Source organism: Falco peregrinus (genome assembly GCF_023634155.1).
Source record: "Falco peregrinus isolate bFalPer1 chromosome 12 unlocalized genomic scaffold, bFalPer1.pri SUPER_12_unloc_3, whole genome shotgun sequence".
Taxonomy (NCBI): Eukaryota; Metazoa; Chordata; class Aves; order Falconiformes; family Falconidae; genus Falco; species Falco peregrinus.
Genome location: NW_026599551.1, coordinates 20,679 through 47,029, shown reverse-complemented (window position 1 = coordinate 47,029; position 26,351 = coordinate 20,679). Strand labels below are relative to the sequence as shown.

The window sequence follows — 26,351 nt, the reverse complement described above, 5'->3', positions numbered from 1 at the left end:
ACACGGCCACCAGCACCCAGAAACGGCCACCAGCTCCCAGCCGTGGCCACCAGCTCCCAGACAGGGCCACCAGCTCCCAGACAGCGCCACCAGCTCCCAGCCGTGGCCACCAGCTCCAGACATGGCCACCAGCTCCCAGACACGGCCACCAGCTCCCAGACACGGCCACCAGCCCCCAGCCGTGGCCACCAGCTCCCAGCCAGGGCCACCAGCTCCCAGCCAGGGCCACCAGTTCCCAGCCAGGGCCACCAGCCCCCAGCCGTGGCCACCAGTTCCCAGACGTGGCCACCACCCCCCAGCCGTGGCCACCAGCCCCCAGCCGTGGCCACCAGCTCCCAGCCGTGGCCACCAGCTCCCAGCCAGGGCCACCAGCCCCCAGCCGTGGCCACCAGCCCCCAGCCGTGGCCACCAGCCCCCAGCCGTGGCCACCAGCCCCCAGCCAGGGCCACCAGCTCCCAGCCACGGCCACCACCCCCCAGCCGTGGCCACCAGCCCCCAGCCGTGGCCACCAGCTCCCAGCCGTGGCCACCAGCTCCCAGCCAGGGCCACCAGCCCCCAGCCGTGGCCACCAGCTCCCAGCCGTGGCCACCAGCCCCCAGCCAGGGCCACCAGCTCCCAGCCACGGCCACCAGCCCCCAGCCAGGGCCACCAGCTCCCAGACACGGCCACCAGCTCCCAGACACGGCCACCAGCCCCAGCCAGGGCCACCAGCTCCCAGCCGTGGCCACCAGCACCCAGACACGGCCACCAGCCCCCAGCCAGGGCCACCAGCCCCCAGCCAGGGCCACCAGCTCCCAGCCACGGCCACCAGCTCCCAGCCAGGGCCACCAGCCCCCAGCCAGGGCCTCCAGCCCCCAGCCAGGGCCACCAGCTCCCAGCCGTGGCCACCAGCACCCAGACACGGCCACCAGCCCCAGCCATGGCCACCAGCCCCCAGCCAGGGCCACCAGCTCCCAGCCGTGGCCACCAGCACCCAGACACGGCCACCAGCTCCCAGCCAGGGCCACCAGTTCCCAGCCAGGGCTACCAGCCCCCAGCCGTGGCCACCAGTTCCCAGCCGTGGCCACCAGCCCCCAGCCAGGGCCACCAGCTCCCAGCCAGGGCTACCAGCCCCCAGCCGTGGCCACCAGCACCCCAGACACGGCCACCAGCTCCCAGCCAGGGCCACCAGTTCCCAGCCAGGGCTACCAGCCCCCAGCCGTGGCCACCAGTTCCCAGCCGTGGCCACCAGCCCCCAGCCAGGGCCACCAGCCCCCCACCCCCACCCGCTGCCCCTGTCCCCACGGCACAGCCGGGCCCTGCCCCATCCCCGTGTCACCGCAGGGCCCGGGGCCATGTCATGACGGGTCCGGTGCCCCATGGGGGGGTCCCCGCCGCCCCTCAGAGCAGGGGGTCCCCGCCCCCGCCCCCGCCCCCCCCGGCCCGTGCCCACCTTGTTGCTGGCCATCTCGCTGACGGCGCGGTGGGTCTGCAGGGTCTCCAGCTGCTCCAGGCACCAATCCCAGCTCCTCCAGCGTCTCCCGCGCCAGCTGCTGCGACGTCTCCTCTGCGGGGGGGGTCAGCCCGCACCCCCCGCCCCGGGACGGGACAGGGGGGACCCCCGGCGATGGGGGGACCCCCTGGGGATGGGGCTGACGGGATCCCCCAAGGGATGGGGGGATGCCGAGGGATGGGGGACACGGGGCCCCCCAAGGGATGGGGCTGACGGGACCCCCCCCAGGGATGGGGGAGACGTGGCTCAGGGGGGCTCTGGGACCCCCCAGGGGATGGGGGGACACAGGGACCCCCAAGGGATGGGGCTGATGGGACCCCCCCAGGGGATGGGGGGGACCCCAGGGATGGGGGGACCCCCTGGGGATGGGGCGGGCCAGAACCCCCAGGGATGGGGGGGACGTGGCTCAGGGGGGCTCTGGGACCCCCCCCCCCAGGGATGGGGCTGATGGCACCCCCCAAGGGACGGGGCGACCCCCAGCGATGGGGGACATGGGGACCCCCAAGGGATGGGGGGGAACATGGCTCAGGGGGGCGCTGGGACCCCCCCAGGGATGGGGAGATGGGGGGACCCTGGGGATGGGGCTGCCAGAACCCCCCCAGGGATGGGGGCGACGTGGCTCAGCGGGGCTCTGGGACCCCCCCCCCAGGGATGGGGGACAACCAGTTTTACCCCCCCTTCCCCAAATCCCCCCAGATCCTCCGAGATGGGGGGGAGGGGGGGGGGGAGACCCCCCCCCTTCAGCCCCAGCCCCCCCTTACCCGAGAGCGTGGCCTTGCAGAGGGGGGGCTGCGAGCCGATGGGCGACCGCCTGCCGGGGGGGGGGGCGGGGGACAGGGGAGGGGGGAGTCAGGGCTGGCTGGGACACACACCCCACCCCCACCCCCCGGCATGGGGTCAAGTCAAGGTCAAGGTCAGGTCAAGGTCACTCACTTGCTGGCCGTGGGGGAGGGGACATTTGTCAGGATGGAAAAGTTGCTGCGGACGCTGCGGAGACTCGCCAGGACCTGGGGGGGGACGACACACATGGGGGGGTGAGGGGGGTCAGGGACACAAAATGGGGGGGCCACGGGGGGGTCAGCCCCCCCCCCAGACCCCCCAACAGGGCTTGGGGGTGCAGGGCCGAATCCTGCACCCTTGGGACCACCCCCCAAGACCCCCCCGGGGACCCCCCAGCCCTACCTGGGCAAAGGGGGTGACGATCAGGTCCTCGGCGTGGCTGGAAGAGAAATGGGGGGGGGGGGGGGGGCTGTCAGTGGGGGGAGGGGGGGCAGAGTGCCTGGGTGGGGGTCACACACCCTGGGGGGGCCACAACAGCGGGGGGGGGGGGGGCGGGGCGGGTATCGGGGGTCCCACGAGGTCTCGGGAGGTCTCATGGGGGTCCGGAGGGTCCTGGGGGATCCCAGGCGGGTCCAGGGAGTCCTGGGGGGTCTCAAGGGGTCTAGGGGGGGGTCTCAGGAGGTCCCTGAGGGTCCCAGGGGGTCTGAGGGGTCCCTGGGGGTTCCCAGGGGGTCCAGAGAGTCCTGGGGGGGGGTCTCAGGGAGGCTGGGGGAGGGGTCCCAGGGGGCCTGGAGAGGTCTCATGGGGATCCTGGGGGGTCCCAGGGGGTCTGGGGGCGTCCCAGGGGGTCCCAGGGCATCTGGTGGGGGTCCCAGGGCATCTGTGGGATCCCAGGGGGTCCTGGGGGGTTCCAGGGGGTCTGAGAAGGTCCCAGGGCGTCTGGGGGATCGCAGGGAGGCTGGGGGGATCCCAGGGGGTCCTGGGGGTCCCGGGAGGGCCTGGTGGGGGTCCCACGGCATCTGGGAGCTCCCAGTGGGGTCCTGGGGGATCCCAGGGGCCCGGGTGGTCCCGGGGGGGTCTGGGGGGGGTGTCCAGGGGGTCTAGGGGAGTTCCTGGGGGGTCCTGGGGGGGGGTCGGGGTGGTCCCAGGGGGTCTGGGTGGGTCCTGGGAGGTCCAGGTGGGTCCCAGGGGGTCTAGGGGGAGTTCCTGGGGGATCCTGCAGGGTCCCGGGGGGTCTGGGGGGTCCCGGGGGTTCTAGGGGGCTCCCAGTGGGGTCCTGGGAGGTCCCAGTGGGGTCTGGGTGGTCCCAGGGGGTCTAGGGGGGTCCCAGGGGTCCTGGAGGTCTGGGGGGTCCCAGGGGGTCCTGAGGGGTCTGGGGGGTCCCGGGGAGTCTGGGTGGGTCTCAGGGGGTCCCAGGGGGGTTCCTGGGGGTCCTGGGGGGTCTGGGGGTTCCCGGAGGCTCTGGGTTGGTCCTGGGGGGTCTAGGGGGGTCCCAGTGGGGTCCTGGGGGGTCCCAAGGGGTCTGGGTGGTCCCAGGGGGTCTGGGGGGGTCCCAGAGGTCCTGGGAGATCTGGGGGGTCCCGGGGGTCCTGGGGGGTCCCAAGGTGTCTGGGTGGTCCCAGGGGGTCTAGGGAGCTCCCAGGGGTCCCGGGGGGTCTGGGTGGTCCCGGGGGGTCCCGGGGGGTCCCGGGGGGTCCCGGGGGGCGGGGGTCCGTACTCCACGCCTCGCTGGCGACGGAGGAGTTGCGGGACATGCTCTTGGGGAGGCGTCGTAGTCGCTGTCGGAGCGGTAGAGGAAGGACTCGCGGCGGGGGCCGGGGGGGCTCCGGGCAGCAGCACCAGCCCCGGGCTGCCCTGGGGGTCCGGGGGGCTGCGCGCCCCCGGGGGGCCATTCTCCGCCTCCAGGCTGGGGGGGACGGGGGGCGTCAGGGCGGGGCGGGGGGGCCAGGCTGGGACCCCCCCCCCACAGCCCCCCGGCACCTGGCACGGCAGCTGGGGCACCGGGCCCTGCGGACCCCCCCGGGGCGGGGGGATGGCGGTGAGTGGGGGGCGGCGGCGGCCACACCACGTGGGGATGGTGGCCACACCACGGGGGGGACAGTGGCCACACCATGGGGGACAGTGGCCACACCACACAGGGATGGTGGCCACACCATGGGGTGATGGTGGCCACTCCACCTGGTGATGGTGGCCGCGTCCACCGGGTGATGGTGGCCACACCAAGCATGGTGGCCACACCATGTGGTGATGGTGGCCACATCACATGGTGAGGGTGGCCACACCATGTGGGGACGGTGGCCACACACACAGGGATGGTGGCCACACCACAGGGTGATGGTGGCCACACTACACAGGGACGGTGGCCACACCACACAGGGACGGTGGCCACGCCACACAGGGATGGTGGCCACTCCACCTGGTGATGGTGGCCACACCAAGCATGGTGGCCACACCATGTGGTGATGGTGGCCACACTACTCAGGGACGGTGGCCACACCATCGGGGTAACGGTGGCCATACCACACAGGGATGGTTGCCACACCTTGGGGCGACAGTGGCCACACTATGCAGGGACAGTGGCCACACCACACAGGGATGGTGGCCACACCATGCGGGGATGGTGGCCACATCATGTGGTGACGGTGGCCACGCCACATGGTGATGGTGGCCACACCAGGGATGGTGGTCACACCATGTGGTGATGGTGGCCACATCACTTGGGTGACGGTGGCCACCACCATGCGGGGGATGGTAGCCACACCATGGAGTGACGGTGTCCACACCACACAGGTATGGTGGCCACACCATGTGGGGATGGTGGCCACACCAGGTATGGTGGCCACACCATGGGGTGACAGTGGCCACACCGTGGGTGACGGTGGCCATAACACATGGTGACAGTGGCCACACCACGTGGGCATGGTGGCCATGCCATGTGGTGACGGTGGCCACGCCATGCTTGCCGCTAGCCAACCCCCCCACTGGCCCTGTGGCGATATGGGGCCCTGTCGCGACATGGGGCTGGCGATACCCAGCACCGAGTGCACTGCGACACCGCCGGGTGCCCCCGTGGCACAGCGGCACCCATGGGGGGGGGGGGGCACCCCGAGCCCCACCGAGGGCCGGCACAGGCAGGGGGACCCCCGCTCCGGGCAGCCACTGGGGGGGGCGGGGACCCCCCAACACTGGGACCCCCAGGAGCCTCATGTCCTGGGACCCCCCAGTACCGAGACCCCCAGTACTGGGACCCTCCAACACTGGGACCACCCCAAGTACTGAGACCCCCCCCAGTACCGAGACCCCCCCAGTACCAGGAATCCCCCAGTACTGAGACCCCCCCAGTACCGAGACCCCCCCAGTACCAGGACTCCCCCAGTACTGAGACCCCCCCAGTACCGAGACCCCCCCAGTACCAGGACTCCCCCAGTACTGAGACCCCCCCCAGTACCGAGACCCCCCCAGTACCAGGAATCCCCCAGTACTGAGACCACCCAGTACCGGGACCCCCAGGAGCCTCATGTCCCGGGACCCCCCAGTACCGAGACCCCCCAGTACTGGGACCCCCAGGAGCCTCGAGCCCTGGGACCCCCCCAGCTGCTGACCCCCCCCCAACACCAGGACCCCCCCTGACTCTGGCACTCTGGGTCCCCCCAATCGGAAGAGACCCCCAGGAGCCCCCCAAAACCAGGACCCCCCAACCCCGTGACCCCCGTGACCCCCAAAGCAGCCCCCCCCCGCCCCCTAGATGGGGGTCAGGGCCCATCCACCCCCCCCCCCCGGTACTGCCCCCCCCACACCCCAATATCACAACCAGTGTCGTCCCCCCCCCCATTTCGGGACCACCCGGCGTGGGGTGAGGAGCTGCGGGGGGGGAGGGGGGACACAGGACCCATCGTCCCCCTCCCCCCTCCAACCGTCACCCACTTCCCCCAGGGTGGCGGAAGGATCCCAAAGCGTCCTGCCCCCCCCCCCATTACTGGGGGGGTCCCCCCACAACAGGGGGCACCCAAAGGCCGCTGGGGGGGGGGGGGGGCTCACAAAGCGACCCCCCCCCCCTAAACCTGAGTAAGGGGGATCCCCCAAAACCTGGGGGGGGGTCCTGTCCCACTGCGAGGGGGGGGGGGCTGTTCCCACCCACCCTTAGGCATGGGGGGGGCCCTGTGCCCCCCAGTGTGGGCATCAGGGGGTGACCTTGTGTGCCCCCCCCAGCTGGGTATGGGGGGTCACTGTCCCCCTGCCCCAGGCTTGGGCGGTTTCCCCCGCCCCCCCTTACCTCACCGCCAGCCCCCCCAGTTCGGTGCCGGGGGGGGGTCTCCTGCCACGTGTCCGCTGGGTGCCCCCAGGCTCCATGGGTGTGGGGGGGGGGCGCACAGGAGTGCCCCCGCCCCACCCCCCCCCTTCCTCTACCAGCTTCCTCTAACGAGCCACCCCAGGAGGAGCCGGGGGGGAGGATGGGGGGGGCGCCCTTCTGCCCCCCCCCCAGCCCCCCCGAGCCCCCCTGAGCCCGTGGATCCCACTATGGGGGTGTCCGGAGGGGGGTCGGGGGGGGGGTGGGCTTGTAGAGCAGCCTTGGGGTGGCTGTTAAGGGGGGCCTTGACCTGCCCCCCCCCCCCCAGGGCAGCCCTGGGGGGGGTCCCCATACAGGGAGGGGCAGCTCCATGGGGGGATGGCCTTCAGCCCCCCAAAGCCCCCCCATGCTCTGACCTTTGACCCCACTGCCCCCTCCCCCCCCCCAGAGGACCCAGGTGCCTGAGGAGCCCCCCCCATGGCGGGGGGGGCCGTACCGGGAGGGGGGCTGACCCCCCCTTTGGGGTCCCCTTGGCTCCAGAGGGGACCCCAGCCCCGGGGGGGGATCCCCAGCGCTATGGGGGTCCCTGGCCCCATGAGGGTCTCCAGCCCTGGGGGGGGGGGGCGGGGGGCTGGTATTTGGGGGGGGGCAGCCTCATGGGGACCCCAGCCCATAGGAGACTCTGGTCCTGTGGGGGTCCCTGGCCCCATGGGGGACCCCAGCCTCAGGGGGGTCCCAGCCCTGTTGGGGGGGGTCCCTGGTCTCATGGGGGCCCCCAGCCCACAGGTGCCCCCCCCAGCCCCCCTGGGGTCCCTGCTCCCACGGGGGACCCCCACCCCCGGGGTCGCCGTGGGGTGCAGCGCCCACCCCACGGGGGCGGGGGGGCCCGGGGGGCTGCGCAGGCAGCGGGGAGGGGGTGACTCACCGCCGGCAAATTTAGCAACCGGCTCCGGGGAGGGAAAAGGCTTTTTTGGGATTTTCTTGGAATTATTTCACGCCCGAGGAGCCGCAGCTGCCGGCCGAAGGACAGGGAGGCAGCGGGCTGAGGACCCCCAGTGCCCCCAGTGCTCCCAGTGCTCATACTGGGGTGGGTTTATCCCGAGTTTATCCCCTGGGAATGGGGACCCAAGGGTGCCCCGGGGGTCCAGACACCTGCCGGGCCGGTTGGGGATGCGGGATGGGCAGCTGGGGGGGCGGGGGTCCAGCCCCCGGGGGGGGGAATGTGGGGTCATGGCCGGGGGGTGCTGGGCGCTGCCTCGGCCTCCCCCGGAGCTGGGGGCTGGGGGCTGGCCCCGAGGAGGGGACAGAGAGGTCCCCGTGCAGGGGGGGGATGGGATGGGATGGGCGGGATGGGGGGGGACGGGATGGGGGGGGTTGGGATGGGATGGGATGGGGGGGATGGGGGGGATGGGATGGGATGGGATGGGGATGGGGATGGGATGGGGGGGATGGGGGGGGATGGGATGGGATGGGATGGGATGGGGGGGATGGGGGGGATGGGATGGGATGGGATGGGGGGGATGGGGGGGATGGGATGGGATGGGATGGGGATGGGGATGGGATGGGGGGGATGGGGGGGGATGGGATGGGATGGGATGGGATGGGGGGGGATGGGATGGGATGGGGGGGGATGGGATGGGATGGGATGGGGATGGGATAGGATGGGATGGGATGGGATGGGGATGGGGATGGGATGGGATGGGATGGGATAGGATGGGATGGGATGGGATGGGGATGGGGATGGGATGGGGGGGATGGGGGGGGGATGGGATGGGATGGGATGGGATGGGATGGGGGGGATGGGATGGGATGGGATGGGGATGGGGATGGGATGGGATGGGATGGGATAGGATGGGATGGGATGGGATGGGGATGGGGATGGATGGGGGGGATGGGGGGGATGGGATGGATGGGATGGGATGGGATGGGGGGGATGGGATGGGATGGGATGGGGATGGGGATGGGATGGGGGGGATGGGGGGGGATGGGATGGGATGGGATGGGATGGGGGGGATGGGATGGGATGGGATGGGATGGGGATGGGATGGGGATGGGATGGGGATGGGGATGGGATGGGGATGGGATGGGGATGGGATGGGATGGGATGGGGGGGATGGGATGGGGATGGGATGGGGATGGGAAGGGGATGGGATGGGATGGGGGGGATGGGATGGGGATGGGATGGGATGGGGGGGATGGGGGGGATGGGATGGGGATGGGATGATGGTGGGATGGGGGGATGGGATGGGGGGATGGGATGGGATGGGATGATGGATGGGGGGGATGGGGATGGGGATGGGATGGGATGGGGGGGATGGGATGGGGATGGGATGGGGATGGGATGGGATGGGGGGGATGGGATGGGGATGGGATGGGGATGGGATGGGATGGGGGGATGGGATGGGGATGGGATGGGGATGGGATGGGATGGGGGGGATGGGATGGGGATGGGATGGGATGGGGGGGGATGGGATGGGATGGATGGGGGGGATGGGATGGGGATGGGATGGGGATGGATGGGATGGGGGGAGGATGGGATGAGGGGATGGGATGGGATGGGGGGGGATGGGATGGGATGGGATGAAGCTGAGGAGGGGGATGGCCACAGGGATGGCACGGAGGCCGGGAGGAGGAAGAGCCACAGGCCAGGAAGGAGCCAGGGATGGGGACAGTGACCAGCACCGGTGCCCAGGACCACCACCGGCATCCCCTGGTGCCGAGGGACCCCAGCCCAGTGCTGCCATACCGCACCATATGGTGCCATACTGTGCCATACAGTGCCATACCATGCCATGCAGTGCTATACTGTGCCATACTGCGCCATATAGCGCCATACGGTGCCATACGGACCCATACAGTGCCATACTGCACCATAGTCTGCCATACAGAGCCCATATGATGCCATACAGTGTCACACCATGCCATACCATGCCATATGGTGCCATACTGCGCCATACGGTGCCATACCGTGCCATACTGCCCTGAACAGTGCCATACGGTACTATACGGTGCCATACCACACCATACTATGCCGTTACAGTGCCATACCATGCCATACCGCGCCATACCGCACCATACCACACCATACTATGCCGTACAGTGCCATACCATGCCATACCGTGCCATACTATGCCGTACTGCGCCATACTGCACCATACAGTGCCATACCATGCCATACAGCATCATACCGTGCCGTACTGCACCATACAGTGCCATACCGCACCATACTGTGCCATACAGTGCCATACCACGCCATACCATGCCATACTGTGCCATACAGTGCCATACCACACCGTACCATGCCATACAGTGCCATACGGTGCCATACCACGCCATACCATGCCATACTGTGCCATTCGGTGCCATACCACACCATACCATGCCATACTGTGCCATACCGGTGCCATACCACACCATACCGTGCCATACCATGCCATACTGTGCCATACGGTGCCATACCACACCATACCATGCCATACGGTGCCATACCACACCATACCATGCCATACTGTGCCATACCATGCCATACTGTGCCATATGGTGCCATACCACACCATACCATGCCATACTGTGCCATACGGTGCAATACCATGCCGTGCCACACCGGCCGGCACACCCAGTTGGCCCCGGGGGCGGCAAGAAGGAGCACCCCTGCTATTCCCAGCCGCCGGCGCGCGCGGCTCACCCACCGGCGCGGGATTTCCTCCTCCCGGCCGGGATCTGATCCGGCAGCCGGAGACAACCGTGAATCATTTTTAATGGCCGCAGGTGACTCATCCCCCTCGAAAAAAAGATTCCGGCACATCACCAAGACTGGAGGGGCTGCGATGGGCGACGCGCGGCACCGCCGCCATCACCGCGACCCGCTGCCGGCGATTTCCTTGTTATTATGTATTATTTTTTTTTGTCTGAAAAGGAAAGAAATTACAGCAGGAGGGATTAATTAGGGCGAAGGCTGCTGGAACCAGGGAAAAACCACCGGGAGCCGGTGGCAAGCCGGCTGGATCCCGGTGCTGCCACGGCCGACCAGGCTCTGGCCGCCTGCCTCTGCCACCGTGAAATCCCCGCTTGGGAGTTCAAATTCGTTTTGCTTAATTACACTAATTGTTCCAGGAAAAGAGAGAAAGAAACCTGCGAGGGAGGGGGGGTCTGGATCCTGGCTGTTGAACCGCGCCGGTGCTGGTGGTGGGATGGGGATGCTGCCATAACGAGGCGGGGGGGTTGCCTGGCCGCCACATCTCACTGTCTCACTGCCAGGGATGCTGGGGGTGGGGGTCCAGCACCCCGACCCCTAGATTTTGGGGGGGCTCAGCCTGCCCTGGCCTCACCGGGGGGGGATGCCGGCGCTGCCCCGCGTCCCATTGCCCTCCCCAGCCGCTCACCGCCACCGGCTGCCTCCAGGCAGAGGGAGGGGGGGGGATCCCATCAGGAAGGAGGAAGAGGAGGAGGAGGAAGGAAATAAAACCCCCGAGTCCTGGCCATCTGCTGAGCCTCCTGTGCATAAATTATCTCCCCTAATGAAGCCGGAGGTGCCGCGGCCCCCCCCGGCGCTGCCGGAAGGACGCGGTGCCCGGCACACACTGCCCTGGTGGCACAACCGCCCGCCGGCGCGTTCCCAAATCGTTTTCCCAAAAAAAACTTCCCACCCGGGAACGGGCAGAACCGGCACCGGGGCCAGGGGGACCCGGCGGGGGCGGGGGGTGGGTGGGATTGATGTTCCCCTCCCCAGTTTGGTTCTGCTCGCCCACCCCCCACCCCTGGGAGCGGGTTCGCCCTGGCAGAGCCAGTGGCACGCGGGGGTCACCCCAAAACCGCAGGTGCCGGGATGGGGGGGGCCTCGGTCAGGTGCTGGGGGGGGCCTGGACACCCCCAAACCCCACTGGGACCAGCACCCATGGGGTACCCATGGGCAGGGGGGGCCACAGCCGGGCACCGCGGCTGTGCCAGTGTCGGTGACCCCATCACCATCCCCAGTGCCCGGTGGGGGACCCCAGGTCTGGCCCAGTTGGGGGTCCCGAGGGATTGTGACACCCCCCCCCTTGTGTCACTGCTGTCCCTGCCGTCCTCCCCCCCAGCAGCCCATGGGACGGATCCATTCCGGTACCGGCACCGCCACCAGCCCCCTCCCACTGCCATGGCACCGGGGTGAGGGGGGTGCTGGGGGGGTCCCAGTCCAGGTACCGGGATGGTGCTGGGGGGGGGGTCCCAGTCCTGGTACCGGGATGGTGCTGGGGGGCAGGGGGGGTCCCACCTCCCATCCTGGTACTGGGATAATCAGGGGGGGGGTCTCACCTCCAGTACTGGTACTGGGATGATCCTGGGGGTGGTTCCAGTCCTGGTACTGGGATGATGCTAGGGGGAAGTCCCAGTCCCAGTACTGGGACGGTGGTGGATGGGGGGTCCCAGCCCCAGTCCCAGTACCAGGATGATGCTGGAGGAGGTGGTGTCCCAGTCTCAATACTGGGATGATGCTGGGAGGGGGTTCCACCTCTGGTCCCGGTACCGGGATGATGCTGGGGGGGGATCCCAGTCCCCCGGTACCGGGAGGATGCTGGCTGGGGGGGGTCCCAGTCCTGGTACCAGGATGATGCTGGGGACGGGTCTCACCTCTGGTCCTGGTACTGGGATGATGCTGGGGAGGGTCCCAGTCCCGGTACCGGGAGGATGCTGGCTGGGGGGGCCCAGTACCGGGATGATGCTGGGGGGGGTCCCAGTCCCGGTACTGGGAGGATGCTGGCTGGGGGGGGTCCCAGTACCGGGATGATGCTGGGGGGGTCCCAGTCCCAGTACCGGGATGATGCTGGGGGGGTCCCAGTCCCAGTACCGGGAGGATGCTGGCTGGGGGGTCCCACCCCCGGTGCCGCTCAGAAGCTGGGGGTCTGGGGGGGTCCCGCCGCTGTCACCTACCGCCTGCCGGTGCCGGGGGTCCCGTGCAGGGAGGAGGGCCAGGACATGCGGGATTTGCGCAGCCCGGGCCGGTCCCCGGTGTCGACGGCGTCCGCCCGCTCCATGGGCCGGGGCCGGTGCCGGTCGGTGTCGGAGAAGCCGCGGTGGCGGATGCGGATGGGGGTGCGGGGCTGGCGCCAGAGGTGCTGGGGGGGCTTCAGGGTGCTGGGCCCCTCCCGGGGCACCGGCAGCGACAGCGAGAGGCTCTTCCTGGAGCCCGGTACCGGCTCCATCGTTCGCGGGACCGGGGCGGGGGGCACCGGGGACCCTGAGATGTGCCCGGTGCCGGTACTGGAGCTGCTGCCGGTGCCCAGCGCGGTCCCGGTACCGGTGTCGGTGCTGCCGCCGGTGCCGACCCGGTGCCAGTGTCGGTGCTGCTGCCGGTGCTCGACACGGTGCCGGTACCGGAGCTTTTCCCGGTGCCCGGAGCCGGTGTCCCAGAGCCTCTCCCGGTGCCTCAGCCGGTACCGGAGTCGCTGCCGGTGCCCAACACGGTCCCAGTGCCGGTCCCGGAGCCTCTCCCGGTGCCTGAGCCGGTCCCGGAGCCCCTCCCGGTGCCGGTACTAGAGCCCCTCCCGGTCCCGGAGCCGCTGCCGGCGCTCAACACGGTCCCGACGCCGGTACTGGAGCCCCCTCCGGGTGCCGGTCCCGGAGCTCTCCCGGTGCCCGGAGCCCCTCCCGCTGCCGGTGCCGGTACCGGAGCCCCTCCCGCTGCCGTTACCGGAGCCGGTCCCTAGCGATGCGCGGCGGCGGGAGCGGCGGCGGCTCCTCCTGGCCCCGGGATGCGCATGGCCCCCGTGCAACCGGTAGGGACGAGCCCGGGGGGAGGCGCCCCCCGGTGCCGGTGCCGGTCCCGGAGCCCCTCCCGGTGCCGCCGCCGCCGGTGCCGCCCCCTGCGCGCCCGCCTCGGCGCCTCCCCCCGCCCCGGGACCTGCCCCCCCGGGGGCGGCTCCACACTGGGACCCCCGCCCCCCCCTGCAGGTACGAGGCGGCGCACACACCCCCCGCTCCCCTCCCCCCTCCGGCGGGGATCCCCCCTCGCATCCCCCCCCCTACAGCGGGGATCCCCCCCGGTAACCCCCCCGATGGGGATCCCCCCCATAACCCCCGCGGCGGGGATCCCCCCTCGCATCCCCCCCTGCAGCGGGGATCCCCCCCCGCGATAACCCCCCGATGGGGATCCCGCTCCCCCCCCCCGCATCGCCCCCTGCAGCGGGGATCCCCCCCCCCCGATATGGATCCCCCCCACATCCCCCCCCAACAGTGGGGATCCCCCCCCTAACCCCCGCAGCGGGGATCACCCCCCTGGGTATGTCGTCCCCCCCCGGCGGGGATCCACCCCTGGGCTTCCCTCGAGACTCATAAATCCCCCCCCGGGATCCCCCCCCCAACATGCGACTCCCCCCATCCAGGGACCCCCCCCCTCACTGAGAGATTCACCCCTCCCCCCGCAGCCAAGGGGGAATCCCCCCCTCGGGGAACCAGCAGCGCGGATCCTGCCCCCCCCCAGCACCCCCCCACACACGCTGGGGGGGGCACACAGAGCAGAGACCCCCCCAGAGCAGCACTTGAGACCCCCCCCAGCCAGGCAAGGCACAGACCCCATTGCAGCTTGGGGGGGGTGAGGGGGGGGGCGCTGAATGGTGCTGCAGGGACCCCCCCCCAGCTGCAATGGGGGTCCCCCCCCGCACAGCACCACACAGACCCCCCCCAGGGTGGCAATGGGGGTTGTCCCCCCCCCGCACTGCACAGACCCCCCAGGTGGCAATGCCCCCCCCCCCCAGCACCAAAAAGCCCCCCCCCAGAGTGACAATGGGGGTGTCCCCCCCCAGCACTGCACAGACCCCCCCCAAAGGCGGCAATGCCCCCCCCCCGGGTCGCAATGGGGGTGTGTCCCCCCCCCCCACTGCACAGACCCCCCCCCAAGGCTGCAATGCCCCTCCCCCGCACCAAAGAGACCCCCCCCACTGTAATGGGGGGTGTCCCCCCCCCACGCACATTGCCGAAGGGACCCCCCCCGAGACAGAGGTGTGTGGGGGTCCCCCTCATTTGAGACCCTCAGGGCCAAGGTGGGGGGGTGGGAGGGGCCCCCCCCGGGTGACAATGGGGGCCCCCCCCATGTACACGGCGCTGCAGGACCCCCCCCCCAGCTGCAATAGCCCCCCCACCCCTCCAGGGCACTTCACAGCCCCCCCAGACCGGTGGGGGGGGTCCTGGGCAATCACCCCACCGAGGCAACACGGGGGGGGGTCCCCCACACCTGCCCAGTGCCCCCCTCCCCATTACTGGGGGGGGGGGCCGCATTCCCCCACCCTGACACAAACTATGGGGCGGTCTGATGTGACACCCCCCCCCCCCAGTTCCAGCAGCTCCAGTTTCACCGTGGCATCGCTGCGGGGGGCAGGCAGCTGACCCCCCCCCCCCAAAAAAAAAACCCAAACAAACATGCTGTCCCCCATTTATGTCACCGAGTTGGGGGGGGGGGGGGTGGGGGGGTCCCCAATTCCTGCCCCACCCCGGGGGGAGTTTGGGGGGGGGGCAGGGGGTGGGAATGGGGAGCCGGGTGGGAACATACCCTGGAAAATTCGGTGGATGATTCGGGGGGGGGGGGAGGGAGGCTGCGCGCCACAGGCTGGTGGCACCGCGCCGGATCGGGCCCCCCCGGGGGGGGAAGTCACCGCGCTGGCACCACTAGCACCGGCGCCGGGGTGGGGGGCCCACAGGTAGGGTTAATTTGGGGGGGAGGGGGGGACTGGGGGGGGTGACCCCCCACTGAATCCTGAGGGATGCGTGGGGCGGGGGGGGCGATGCCATGGCGGGGGCACCGGCCTGGCACTGTCCCCAACCCCCGCACTGTCCCCATCCCCCACACTGTCCCCAACCTCCCCTGCACTTTCCCCAACCCCCGCACTGTCCCCACCCCCCCACACACTGTCCCCAACCCTGGACACTGTCCCCAACACCCACCCCCTCCCCCCCCGCACTGTCCCCAACTCTGGGCACTGTCCCCTCCCCATCCCTGGTGCTGTCCCCACGCCAGCCCCATCCCCCACCCTGGCCCTGTCCCCACCGCAGACAGCCCAGCAGCCCCCCTTGGCCCAGGGTCACCCCCCGCCTCAGCGCCCGGAGAGCCGGGGTCCCCCCGATGCCACCGGGACCCACACCACTGCGGTGACACCCTCGTGCCACGTGTCCCCCCCTTCAGCACCTGGAGAGCTGGGGGGTCCCCAGTGCCATTGGGACCCCCGCCACTGCGGTGACACCCTCGTGCCACGTGGCCCCCCCTGGCTCAGTGCCTGGAAAACTGGGGGGTCCCCAATGCCACCCCGACCCTCACCGCCATGGTGACACCCTCGTGCCACACGTGTGCGTCCCCCTTCAGCACCTGGAAAGCTGGGGGGTCCCTGATGCCACTGGGACCCCCACTGCTGTGGTGACACCCTCGTGCCACGTGTCCCCCCCTCGGCTCAGTGCCTGGAGAGCTGGGGGGTCCCCAACACCACCGTGACCCCCACTGCCATGGTGACACCCTCGTGCCACACGTCCCCCCCGCCCCAAGCCCGTCCCTACCTGGGGGGCTCGGGGTGGGTGCCGGCGATGCGCGGCGGGGCGCGGAGGGGCAGCGTGGTGGGGCGCGGGAGGCCGCTGGGCTCCGGTGAGCGCGGCCGCGCCGGGGGCTTCCAGGGGGGCACCTGGAGGCTGGCAGAGGGGCGCCGGCACCCGCGGTGCAGGTCGGCACCCAACATCGCCAGGGAGGGGGGGGAGCGGCTGCAGCACCCGGGGTCCGGCGGGGGCTGCGAGGAAGGGACGGCGGCAGGTCAGACAGGGTGGCACGGCACGGCACGGCACGGCACGGCATGGAACAGTGCAGCATGGCACGGCACCACATGGCGAGGGGGCCTCACACCACGCAGCGTGGCACGGTACGGCGTGGCACAGAACGGCGCAGCGCAGCACGGCATGGCACAGTGCGCTATGGCATGGCATGGCATCACATGGCGAGGGGCCTCACACCACACGGCACGGCACGGCACGGCATGGCACAGAACAGTGCTGCATGGCACGGCACGGCACCGCATGGCGAGCAGGTCTCACACCACACGGCGCAGCATGGTATGGCACGGCACGGAACAGTGCAGTGCGGCACAGCGTGGCATGGCACAGCACCACATGGTGAGGGAGCCACACGCCACGCAGCATGGCATGGCATGGCATGGAACGGCGCAGCATGGCACAGCCCGGCACGGCACAGCACAGCACAGCACCACACGGTGCTGCAGCACACGGCCAGTGAGCCTCACACGGCATGGCTCGGCATGGCACGGCATGGATCAGCATGGCATGGCATGGCACCACACGGTGTGGCACGGCACGGCCCAGGAGCCTCACACCACATGGCACGGCGTGGCATGGGTTGGCACAGCACGGAACATCATGGCACAGCATGGCCTGGCACAGTGTGGCATGGCATGGCACAGTGTGGCACGGCATGGCACAACCTGGCACGGCCTGGCACAACATGGCACAGCGTGGCACGATGTGGCACAGCATGGCACAGTGTGGCACGGCCTGGCACAACCTGGCACGGCACGGCATGGCACGGCCTGGCACAGTGTGGCACGGCCTGGCACAGCATGGCACAGCACAGCACCCATGCTGAAGCCCCTCACCCCCTGCTGTGGGTCCCCAGGGCAGGCGTACAGAGGTGCCCCCCAGCCCCCAGCCCCCCGGTGCCCCCCGGTGCCGCTCACCTGCTCCTCGGGCCTGGCCAGGTCGCTCCGGCTCTTCCTCATGTGCCCGCGCGGCGCCGGGGGGGCTCAGGGCGTGGGGGCCATGTGGGGGGCGCAGGGGGACCCCGCCACGTCCCAGGGGGCTGCGGCGCCTGCGGGTGAGAGCCAAGGGTGAGGGGGAGTGGGGAGACCCCCAGCACGCCCCAAGCACCCCAACCTGTGCCAGGAGCGGGGGGGCCGGGGGCGCCGTGCCAGGGGGGGGCTGCTCCGTGGCAGCTCCCGGGACCCCCAGCTCCCGCCCCGGGGACCCCCGGCTCCTTCTGGCAAAGGTTGCCAAGGAAACCCCGGCATGGCGGCCGCAGCATTGGCCACGGAACCGGCATCAGTTCCCAGTGCCACCAGCAGCACCAGCATCACTCCCGCCACGGCACCAGCATCAGTTCCCACCACACCGGCACCGCAGCCAGTACCGGCATCCCTTCGGCCTGGCCTCCCCGGTACCGGCATGGCCTTCCCAGTACCAGCATCCCTTCAGCTTGGCCTCCCCAGTACCGGCATGGCCTTCCCAGTACTGGCATCCCTTTGGCATGGCCTCCCCAGTACCGGCATGGCCTTCCCAGTACCGGCATGGCCTCCCCAGTACCGGCATGGCCTTCCCAGTACCGGCATCCCTTCGGCATGGCCTTCCCAGTACCAGCATCGCTTTGGCACGGCCTCCCCAGTACCGGCACTGCCTCCCCCAGTACCGGCATCCCTTCCCACAGCACTGGTACTGCTGCCGGTACCAGCATCCCTTCAGCATGGCCTCCCCAGTACCGGTATCACCTCCCTGGCACCGGCATCACCTCACCCCGTACCGGCATCCCTTCAGCATGGCCTCCCCAGTACCGGTATCACCTCCCCGGCACCGGCATCGCCTCCCCCGGTACCGGCGTCCCTTCAGCATGGCCTCCCCGGTACCGGTATCACCTCCCCGGTACCGGTATCACCTCCCCCGGTATCGGCGTCCCTTCAGCATGGCCTCCCCGGTACCGGTATCACCTCCCCGGCACCGGCATCACCTCCCCCGGTACCGGCGTCCCTTCAGCATGGCCTCCCCGGTACCGGTATCACCTCCCCGGTACCGGTATCACCTCCCCGGTGCCGACATCACCTCCCCCGGTACCGGCATGGCTCCCAGCACCATTCCTCTCCCTGGCACCGGCACCGGCATCAGCGTTGCTTCCCCCTGGTCCCGGGGCCCCCCCGCGGGTACCGGAGGGATGCTCGGGGCTGGTGGGGGGGAGGGGCGGCGGGGGGAACGGGCTGCTCTGATGCTGCCCGGTCCCGGGCCAGTCCCGGTTCATTCCCGGTGCTGCCTGGTGCCTGCCCCGGGGCCTCCCGGTCCCAGTGCCTCCCGGGGCCGTTCCCGGGGCCATTCCCGATCCCTCCCGGGGCCGGGGCCGTTCCCGGTCCCTCCCGGGGCCGGTGCCATTCCGGGGGCCGTTCCCGTTCCAGATCCCTCCCGTTCCCGATCCATCCCTGTGCCGGTCCCGTTCCCGTTCCCGTTCCCGCTCCGTTCCCGTACCTGCCCGGCTCCCGGTCCCGCCCCCCCCCCCCCCCCAGTGCCCTGCGGCCGGGGCGCGGCGGGGACCGGCCCCGGGACCGGCCCCGGGGCCCCCAGAGCGGCCGGTGGCAGCGGCGGCGCCGGCGGAAACGCGCCGGGAGCGGCGCCCCCATCCCCCATCCCCCCGGCCACGCGGGTCCCCCGGTGTCCCCGGCCCCTCCGGTGTCCCCCGGTGCCGTCGTGTCCCCCCGAACCGCCCCCCGCCCCCATGTCCCCCCGGTGTCACCATGTATCCCAGCCAGCTCCCGGTGTCCCCCGTGTCCCTGTGCCACCGGGTCCCCATGTCCCGGTGTCCCTGTGTCCCACCATGTCCCTGTGTCACCATGTCCCCGTGCCACCATGTCCCTGTGTCACCATGTCCCCGTGCCACCATGTCCCCGTGCCACCACGGCCCCATGTCTCTGTGTCCCCAGGGCGCCCTGTTCCACCATGACCCCCTGTCCCCATGTCTCTCTGTCCCCAGGGTGCCATGTCCCCCCATGTCCCTCCATTCCCATGTCCCTGTGCCACCATGGCGCCATGTCCCTGTGTCCCCAGCGGTGCCATGTGCCTCCACATATCTCTGTCCCCATGTCCCACCATGTCCTTAAGGCACCATGTCCCACCATGTCCCTCTGTCCCTAAGGCACCGTGTCCCCCCATGTCCCCGTGTCCCCACGTCCCTGTGTCCCGCTATGTCCCTCTGTCCCCAAGGCACCGTGACCCACCACATCCCTGTGCCACCATGTCCCTGCGCCACCATGTCCCTGCGCCACCATGCCCGTGGCCCCCCATGTCCCTGTGTCCCCCCATGTCTCTCTGTCCCTAAGGCACTATGTCCCACCATGTCCCTGTGCCACCATGTCCCTGCGCCACCATGCCCCTGAGTCCCCCCATGTCCCTGTGTCCCGCTATGTCCCTCTGTCCCCAAGGCACCGTGACCCACCACATCCCTGTGCCACCATGTCCCTGTGCCACCATGTCCCTGCGCCACCATGCCCGTGGCCCCCCATGTCCCTGTGTCCCCCCATGTCTCTCTGTCCCTAAGGCACTATGTCCCACCATGTCCCTGTGCCACCATGTCCCTGCGCCACCATGCCCCTGAGTCCCCCCCATGTCCCTGTACTCCCAATGTGCCATGTCCCCCCGTGCCCCTCTGTCCCCCCTCCCCCGTCCCCACGGCCCTGTCCCCCCATGGCCCTGTCCCCACGGCCCCCGCCCGCCTGTGGGCTCCTGCCCACCCTCCGCGTCCGCACAAGCCGCACAGACCCTGCCTGACCCCCGCCCCTCCCAGCCCCGGGGCGTCGAGTGGGGGGGCCCCGCCCTCACCTCCCCTTTTCGGCGTGCGTGTCTCTTTAAAACCGCCGCCATCTTTACGCCGGGCGAGGCGGCCGCTGCGCCGCGCCTCCTGCGGGCAGCGCGCATGCGCGGGGCGGGGCCTGGGCGCAACCGGAAATACGCTCCGGCGGCGCGCCCGGAAGTGCGAGCGCCGCGGGCGGAAGTAGGCGGGGCGGGCGCTGGAGGGTTCCAGAAGCGGCCGGAGGCGGCGGGGCCGGGGGGCGGCCGCGCCATGGTGGATTACAGCGTGTGGGACCACATCGAGGTCTCGGACGATGAAGACGAGACTCACCCCAACATCGACACGGCCAGTCTCTTCCGATGGCGGCACCAGGTGCGGCCCGGCCGGCCCGCGGCCTCCCCTCCCCCCGCCCCGGCGCCCCCCCCAGGCCCGTTCCCGTGGGGAGCGGCCCCGAGGCTGCCGGAGGGACAGGGGGTTCTTGTTGTCATGGCAGCCGCGTGGGGAGGGGGGGCCTGTGCCGCTGTTTGTGTGGTAGCCTGCTCCAAGGGTTCCCGTGGGGAAAGGGATCCGCGTTTCCGGCTCTGGGATCCCCCCAGTGGAAGGGGGCTCCCCTGCTCCCATGCCCACCGGCTCAGGGACTCCCCTATTCCCATGGTGACCGGTTCCAAGACCCCCCCGTGGCGAGGGGGCTCCTCCATTCCCATGCTAGCAGGCCCCAGGTCCCCCCAGTGGAAGGGGGCTCACCCATTCCCGTGTTCACCGGCTCGGGGACTCCCCCATTCCCATGATGACCGGCTCCAAGACCCCCCCCCGTGGTGAGGGGGCTCCCCCATTCCTATGCCCACCGGCTCTGGGACCCCCTCCAGTGGGGAGGGAGCTCCCCCGTTCCCATTCTGACCATCTCCAAGACCCCCATGGTGGGGGCTCCCCCACCCCTATAGCAACCAGTGGCCTGTGACACCCCCCTTCCCTTGGCCCCCCCTGTTTCCATAGCAGCCACAGATGCTGGGGGGCTGCAGCAGCACCCCCACCCCCAAACCCTCCACACTAAACCCCCAGCACCCGGGTGGGTGACACCCCCAGGGGCTGCAAAGCTCTGCTGCCCGGCCCCCCCCCCCCCCCCCCCGCCTTGCACAGGGGGTTGCTGGGATGGGGGAGGGGTAAACTGGGGGGGCTCTATGGGAGCTGGAGCCCTCCAAAGCCTCAGGGAGGTGGAAGCTGCCACATTCTGGAGCTGCTCCTTCCCAATCCTAACAAAATACTCTGGAGCTGCGTGGAGGGACTTGAAGTTTTATGGTTTTTTTCCTTGAAACCAGATGGTTTTGGGGGTGTTGGTCTCCCTTCACAGCAGCTCCTTGTGCTTCACCCCATTCCGCAGGGATAACGGCTCCGGGAGAGCGCGTGGGGCTTCCCGTAGCGCAGCTAACGAGGCCGGGAAGGGCCGTGGGAGAGAGCGTTAACGATGCCCCCAACATCTCTCCCGATGTGGTTTCCATCCTGTCGCCTTCAGGCTCGAGTGGAGCGGATGGAGCAATTCCAGAAGGAAAAAGAAGAGCTGGATAAAGGCTGTCGGGAATGTAAACGGAAACTCGCCGAGTGCCAGAAAAAAATGAAGGAGTTGGAGGTGGCGGATCCGGAAAGCGGGAAGGGAGAGCTGGAAAAACTCCAGGCCGAAGCTCAACAGCTGAAAAACGAAGAGAAAAGCTGGGAAAACAAATTGGAGGAGCTGAAAAAGAAGGAGAAGAACATGCCCTGGAATGTGGACACCCTCAGCAAGGACGGCTTCAGCAAGGTGGGTTTGGGGGCCCCCTCCCCCGTGTCTGTGCCCCCCCACCGCCCCAAAATCGCTGGGCTGGCACCTCATAATCTTTCCGCTTCCCAGAGCGTCTTCAACGTCAAACCGGAGGAGAAGGAGGAGACGGAGGAGCAGAAGGAGAAGAAACACAAAACTTTTGTGGAGAGATACGAGAAGCAGATCAAACACTTCGGTGAGTGCTGGGTGGGGGTTGGGAACCCCTTTCTGGGGGGGTTCCTGCTGGGAACAGGTCCCCCCTCCCCCCCCCCGAGCCGAGCAGCCAGGAAATCGCTGCTTCCAGTTGATGATTTGACATATTTTTCCCAAAAGATTTTTTCCCCTGCTCGCCCAGCTGAGGCGAAGCTTCGTGGGCTGCTAATTTGGGGGGGGGAAGTTAATTGAACCTGGGGATGAGTCACCACCCCCCTCCCCCCACCCCCTCCCCTCTTTTTTTTTTTTTTTTTTTTTTTACTGACGAGGTTTAGAGGCTGTTCTTTTTTTAACGAGCGGAATAAACCTGCCTCTAATTGGGGCTGCCCTGCTTTGAAGGGATGCTGCGGCGCTGGGACGACAGCCAGAAATATCTCTCCGATAACCCTCACCTCGTTTGCGAGGAGACGGCTAATTACTTAGTCATCTGGTGCATCGATCTGGAGGTGGAAGAGGTGAGAAAAACGGGATGAAATCCAGCCCTTCCCCCAGCTTCGTGCCGGGATTGCCTTGTCCTCACCTCACTGGCCTTTCTGCCACGGGTGGATTTCATTTTCCTGCTGGAAATGATGGCGTTGGGGGGATTGTAGGATAATTTTGGTTGGAAAAGAGCTTTGAGGTCATTGATCCGGCGCTGACGTCACACTGTGGCCCCCAGCGCCGTGTCAATGTGTATTTTAAATCCCCTCCGGGCTGGTGCCGCCGCCGCCCCCCCGGGCAGCCCATTCCGTGCTGGAAAACTCTCCAAGCGGAGGAATTTCCCCCAAAATCCAACCTAAACCCCAACCCCCACTGTGCTGCAGCCCTCCTCGGGTGCAGGGAGCTCCCCACTCCCCACTTCTTATCCCGGTGGGATCCCCTCCTCGCAGCAGAGAGGTTCAGCCCCCGGATTGTCTCTAGCAGCGCTGGCTCTCTGCCATGCCGTGCCGAGGACCCGGTGCTGGATGGGATCAGGGAATAATTTGGATTAAAAAAATCTTTTAGGATCAAATCCAACCACAACTGGGGGGCTGGGGAGGGTCTCGCCTCCCTCATCCCCAAACTTGCAGCATTACAGGAGAGTTTGATGCCCCAAATTTGGGATCTGTGTTGAATCTCATCCCATCCCTCCTGATCCCTCCGCTCCGTAGGGATCCACTCCGCTCCCCTCCCCCCTCCCCTCAGCCCCATCATCCTGCACCCTCTTCCCCCACCGCAAAGGGGGCTGGGGCTGAGCTCCGTGACGTGGGGAGGGGGGGGCAGAGGGAATTTATGGGGTCCTCACCCCTTTTTTGTGTGTTTTCCCCCCCCAGAAACACGCCCTGATGGAGCAGGTGGCCCACCAGACCATCGTCATGCAGTTCATCCTGGAGCTGGCCAAGAGCCTGAAGGTGGATCCCAGGGCTTGTTTCAGGCAGTTTTTCACCAAAATTAAGGTAAACCCACCGCTGGACCCCCCACCCCCCCTCGGGGTGGCGAATTTCTGGCACCATGGGGGCTTTGGGGGGTGGGAAGGTGGATCCCAGGTCTCATTTCAGTCAATTTTCCACCAAAATTAAGGTAAAAGCACCGCTGGACCCCCCCACCCCCCCTGGAGGGCAGTAATTTTATGGCACTGTGGGGTCTTGGGGGGTTAGGAAGGTGGATCCCAGGGCTTGTTTTGGGTAATTTTTGACCAAAATTAAGGTAGAAACACTGCTGGACCCCCCCCACCCCCCCCCTCAGGGTGGTGATTTTCCCACAGTTTGGGGGGGGGTGCGGGGTGGGAAGGTGGATCCCAGGGCTCGTTTCAGGCGATTTTCCACCAAAATCAAGGTAAAAACGCTGCCAGAACCCCCCAACCTCCCCTCACAGTGGCGATTTTCCTGTACTTTGGGGGGTGGGGGGGTGGGCAGGTAGATCCCAGGACTTGTTTCAGGCAAGTTTTGACAAAACTAAGGTAAAACCACAAGTGGATCCCCCCACCCCGCCTCAGGGTGGTGATTTTCCGGTGCCACGGTGTCTTAAATGGGGGGGGGTGTCTTGAGAAGGTGGATCCCAGGGCTTGTTTTAGGCAATTTTCCACCAAAATTAAGGTAAACCCACCGCTGGACGCCCCCCACCCCCCTGGGGGCAGAGATTTTCCAGCCCCCCCCCCGGTGCCTCGGCGTGGGAGTGGGACCCCGGGGTGCCTTCAGGGTGGGATGTGGGGGGTGGGCAGACCCTCACCCCCCCCCCCCTCGCTGCAGACGGCGGATCAGCAGTACATGGAGGGCTTCAACGATGAGCTGGAGGCTTTCAAGGAGCGGGTGCGGGGCCGGGCCAGGGTCCGCATCGAGAAGGCGATGAAGGAGTATGAGGAAGAGGAGCGGCAGAAGCGCTTGGGCCCCGGGGGGCTCGACCCCGTGGAGGTCTACGAGTCCCTCCCCCCCGTGAGTAACGCCCCCCCCCCGCCCCATGCTTTATATTTTAATTTTTTTAGGGGTTTGGGGGGGGGACATAAGCAAAATCTTGGTGTGGTTTAACGTTTGGGGGTGCCTGCTGCTTCCCCCCCTCCTCATTTTCTTCGGCCTCGCAGGAACTGCAGAAATGTTTTGATGTCAAAGACGTCCAGATGTTGCAAGACACGATCAGTAAAATGGATCCCACCGTGAGTACTTGCACCCCGGGGGGCGCGGAGGGGTGGGGGTGGGGATGCCCCAGCCTGGCAGGGTGGGGGGAAACACTAAACCCCCCCATTTTGACCCTTCCCCACCTTCCTCTTCCTCCCAGGAGGCCAAATACCACATGCAGCGCTGCATCGACTCGGGGCTCTGGGTCCCCAACGCCAAAGCGGGGGAGGGGGCCGAGAAAGGCGGCGGCGAAGCCCTTTACGAGGAAATTAAGAAGGAAAACGGCGACGAGGACAAGGGAAATCCGTGAGCTGGGGGGGGTGGGTGTCAGCGGAAATAGGGCACAAAGCGTGAAACTATGGCGTAAAGCAGAAAAAAATGTGTAAAGCATAAAATTAAGGTGTAAAGCGTAAAAAAAAAAAAAAAAAAAAAAGAGGCGTGAAATGAAGGTGTAAAGTGTAAAATTAAGGTGAAAAGAGTTAAGAAAAAATGTAAAGCATAAAAAAATGGGGTGCAAAGGGGTCTCCCTCCCCCCGCCCTCCCCCTCCCTCCCCTGTAGAGGCTTTACACGCTGTAGAGACTTTTGCTGAACCCCTGTGAGCTGCTTGCACTGCTCCCGCACACCCAGGATAGCGGGGGGGGGGGAGGGGGGGGCTGTGGGGTGGGAGTGGGGGGGTTGGGGGTGGGGGGAGGGGTGCGTTGGCAGGGGCATGTGCTGGGTTATTGTGGTGAATAAAGAGATGGAAGAAGCTGAGTGTGGAGTGGGGGACAATTTGGGGTGGGGGAGGGGGGTGGTGATAACCAGCAGCCCTTGGGGGGGGGGGGGGTGCGCGAGCCCCCCTCCCTGCCCCACTCCCACCCCACCTGCCTCTTGGGGGGTTGGAGAGTTCAGCCCTGCCCCCCCCCCCTGGCCCTGGAGGATTTGGGGTGGGTCCCCCAGTGGCTGGGGCCAGGTTTGCCCCTGGTTGGGATCCAGCTGTGCCCCCTCCAGCTGTGCCCCTTGTTTTGATCCAGCTGTGCTGTGGGTCTGGATCCAGCTGTGCCCTGCCCCCCCAGTTTGGATCCAGTTGTGCCCAGATCCAGCTGTGCCCTGCCCCCCAGTTTGGATCCAGATGTACCCAGATCCAGCTGTGCCCCACCCCCCTCCAGTTTGGGTCCAGCTGTGCCCCACCCCCCTCCTGTTTGGGTCCAGCTGTGCCCAGATCCAGCTGTGCCCGGGTCCAGCTGTGCCCCACCCCCCAGTTCGGGTCCAGCTGTGCCCCACCCCCCAGTTTGGGTCCAGCTGTGCCACACCCCCCCAGTTTGGGTCCAGCTGTGCCACACCCCCCCGTTTGGGTCCAGCTGTGCCCAGATCCAGCTGTGCCCCACCCCCCAGTTTGGGTCCAGCTGTGCCACACCCCCCAGTTCGGGTCCAGCTGTGCCCCACCCCCCAGTTCGGGTCCAGCTGTGCCCAGATGCAGCTGTGCCCCACCCCCCAGTTCGGGTCCAGCTGTGCCCCCTCCAGCCCGCCCCGGACTCTAGCGGCTGCCCCGCCTCTCAGCCAATCACTGCCGCCGGCGGCCCCCCCCGGGGGCGGGGCCAAGCGCAGCGTTCCGCCTATGGGACGCAGGCGTGTGGGCGTGGCCGCGTGGCGGCGGCCGGCCAATGGCAGCGCG

The 26,351-nt window shown here is 68.4% G+C and overlaps 2 protein-coding genes and 1 long non-coding RNA gene across 3 annotated transcripts; 1 reads left to right on the top strand and 2 right to left on the bottom strand.

Annotated features, from left to right (window-relative positions):
- Window positions 1-1,380: 1,380 nt before the first annotated feature.
- On the bottom strand, window positions 1,381-13,419 carry PDE4A (phosphodiesterase 4A). Its single transcript, XM_055793214.1, has 6 exons — window positions 12,468-13,419; window positions 3,995-4,178; window positions 2,675-2,711; window positions 2,426-2,499; window positions 2,254-2,303; window positions 1,381-1,546 (listed from the first exon to the last, which is right to left on the bottom strand). Exons 1-6 carry the CDS (start codon window positions 12,737-12,739, stop codon window positions 1,381-1,383), a joined length of 783 nt encoding a protein of 260 aa, XP_055649189.1. The 5' UTR covers window positions 12,740-13,419.
- Window positions 13,420-15,636: 2,217 nt separating this feature from the next.
- On the bottom strand, window positions 15,637-20,235 carry LOC129783247 (uncharacterized). The gene is made up of 3 exons (XR_008745189.1): window positions 20,151-20,235; window positions 17,258-17,388; window positions 15,637-16,300 (listed from the first exon to the last, which is right to left on the bottom strand). It is a non-coding gene; the product is annotated as an uncharacterized LOC129783247 (long non-coding RNA).
- An 83-nt stretch (window positions 20,236-20,318) lies between these two features.
- CDC37 (cell division cycle 37, HSP90 cochaperone) lies at window positions 20,319-25,160 on the top strand. Its single transcript, XM_055793213.1, has 8 exons — window positions 20,319-20,493; window positions 21,632-21,913; window positions 22,004-22,109; window positions 22,466-22,581; window positions 23,419-23,541; window positions 24,334-24,516; window positions 24,663-24,734; window positions 24,857-25,160. Exons 1-8 carry the CDS (start codon window positions 20,392-20,394, stop codon window positions 25,004-25,006), a joined length of 1,134 nt encoding a protein of 377 aa, XP_055649188.1. The 5' UTR covers window positions 20,319-20,391; the 3' UTR covers window positions 25,007-25,160.
- Window positions 25,161-26,351: the final 1,191 nt, after the last annotated feature.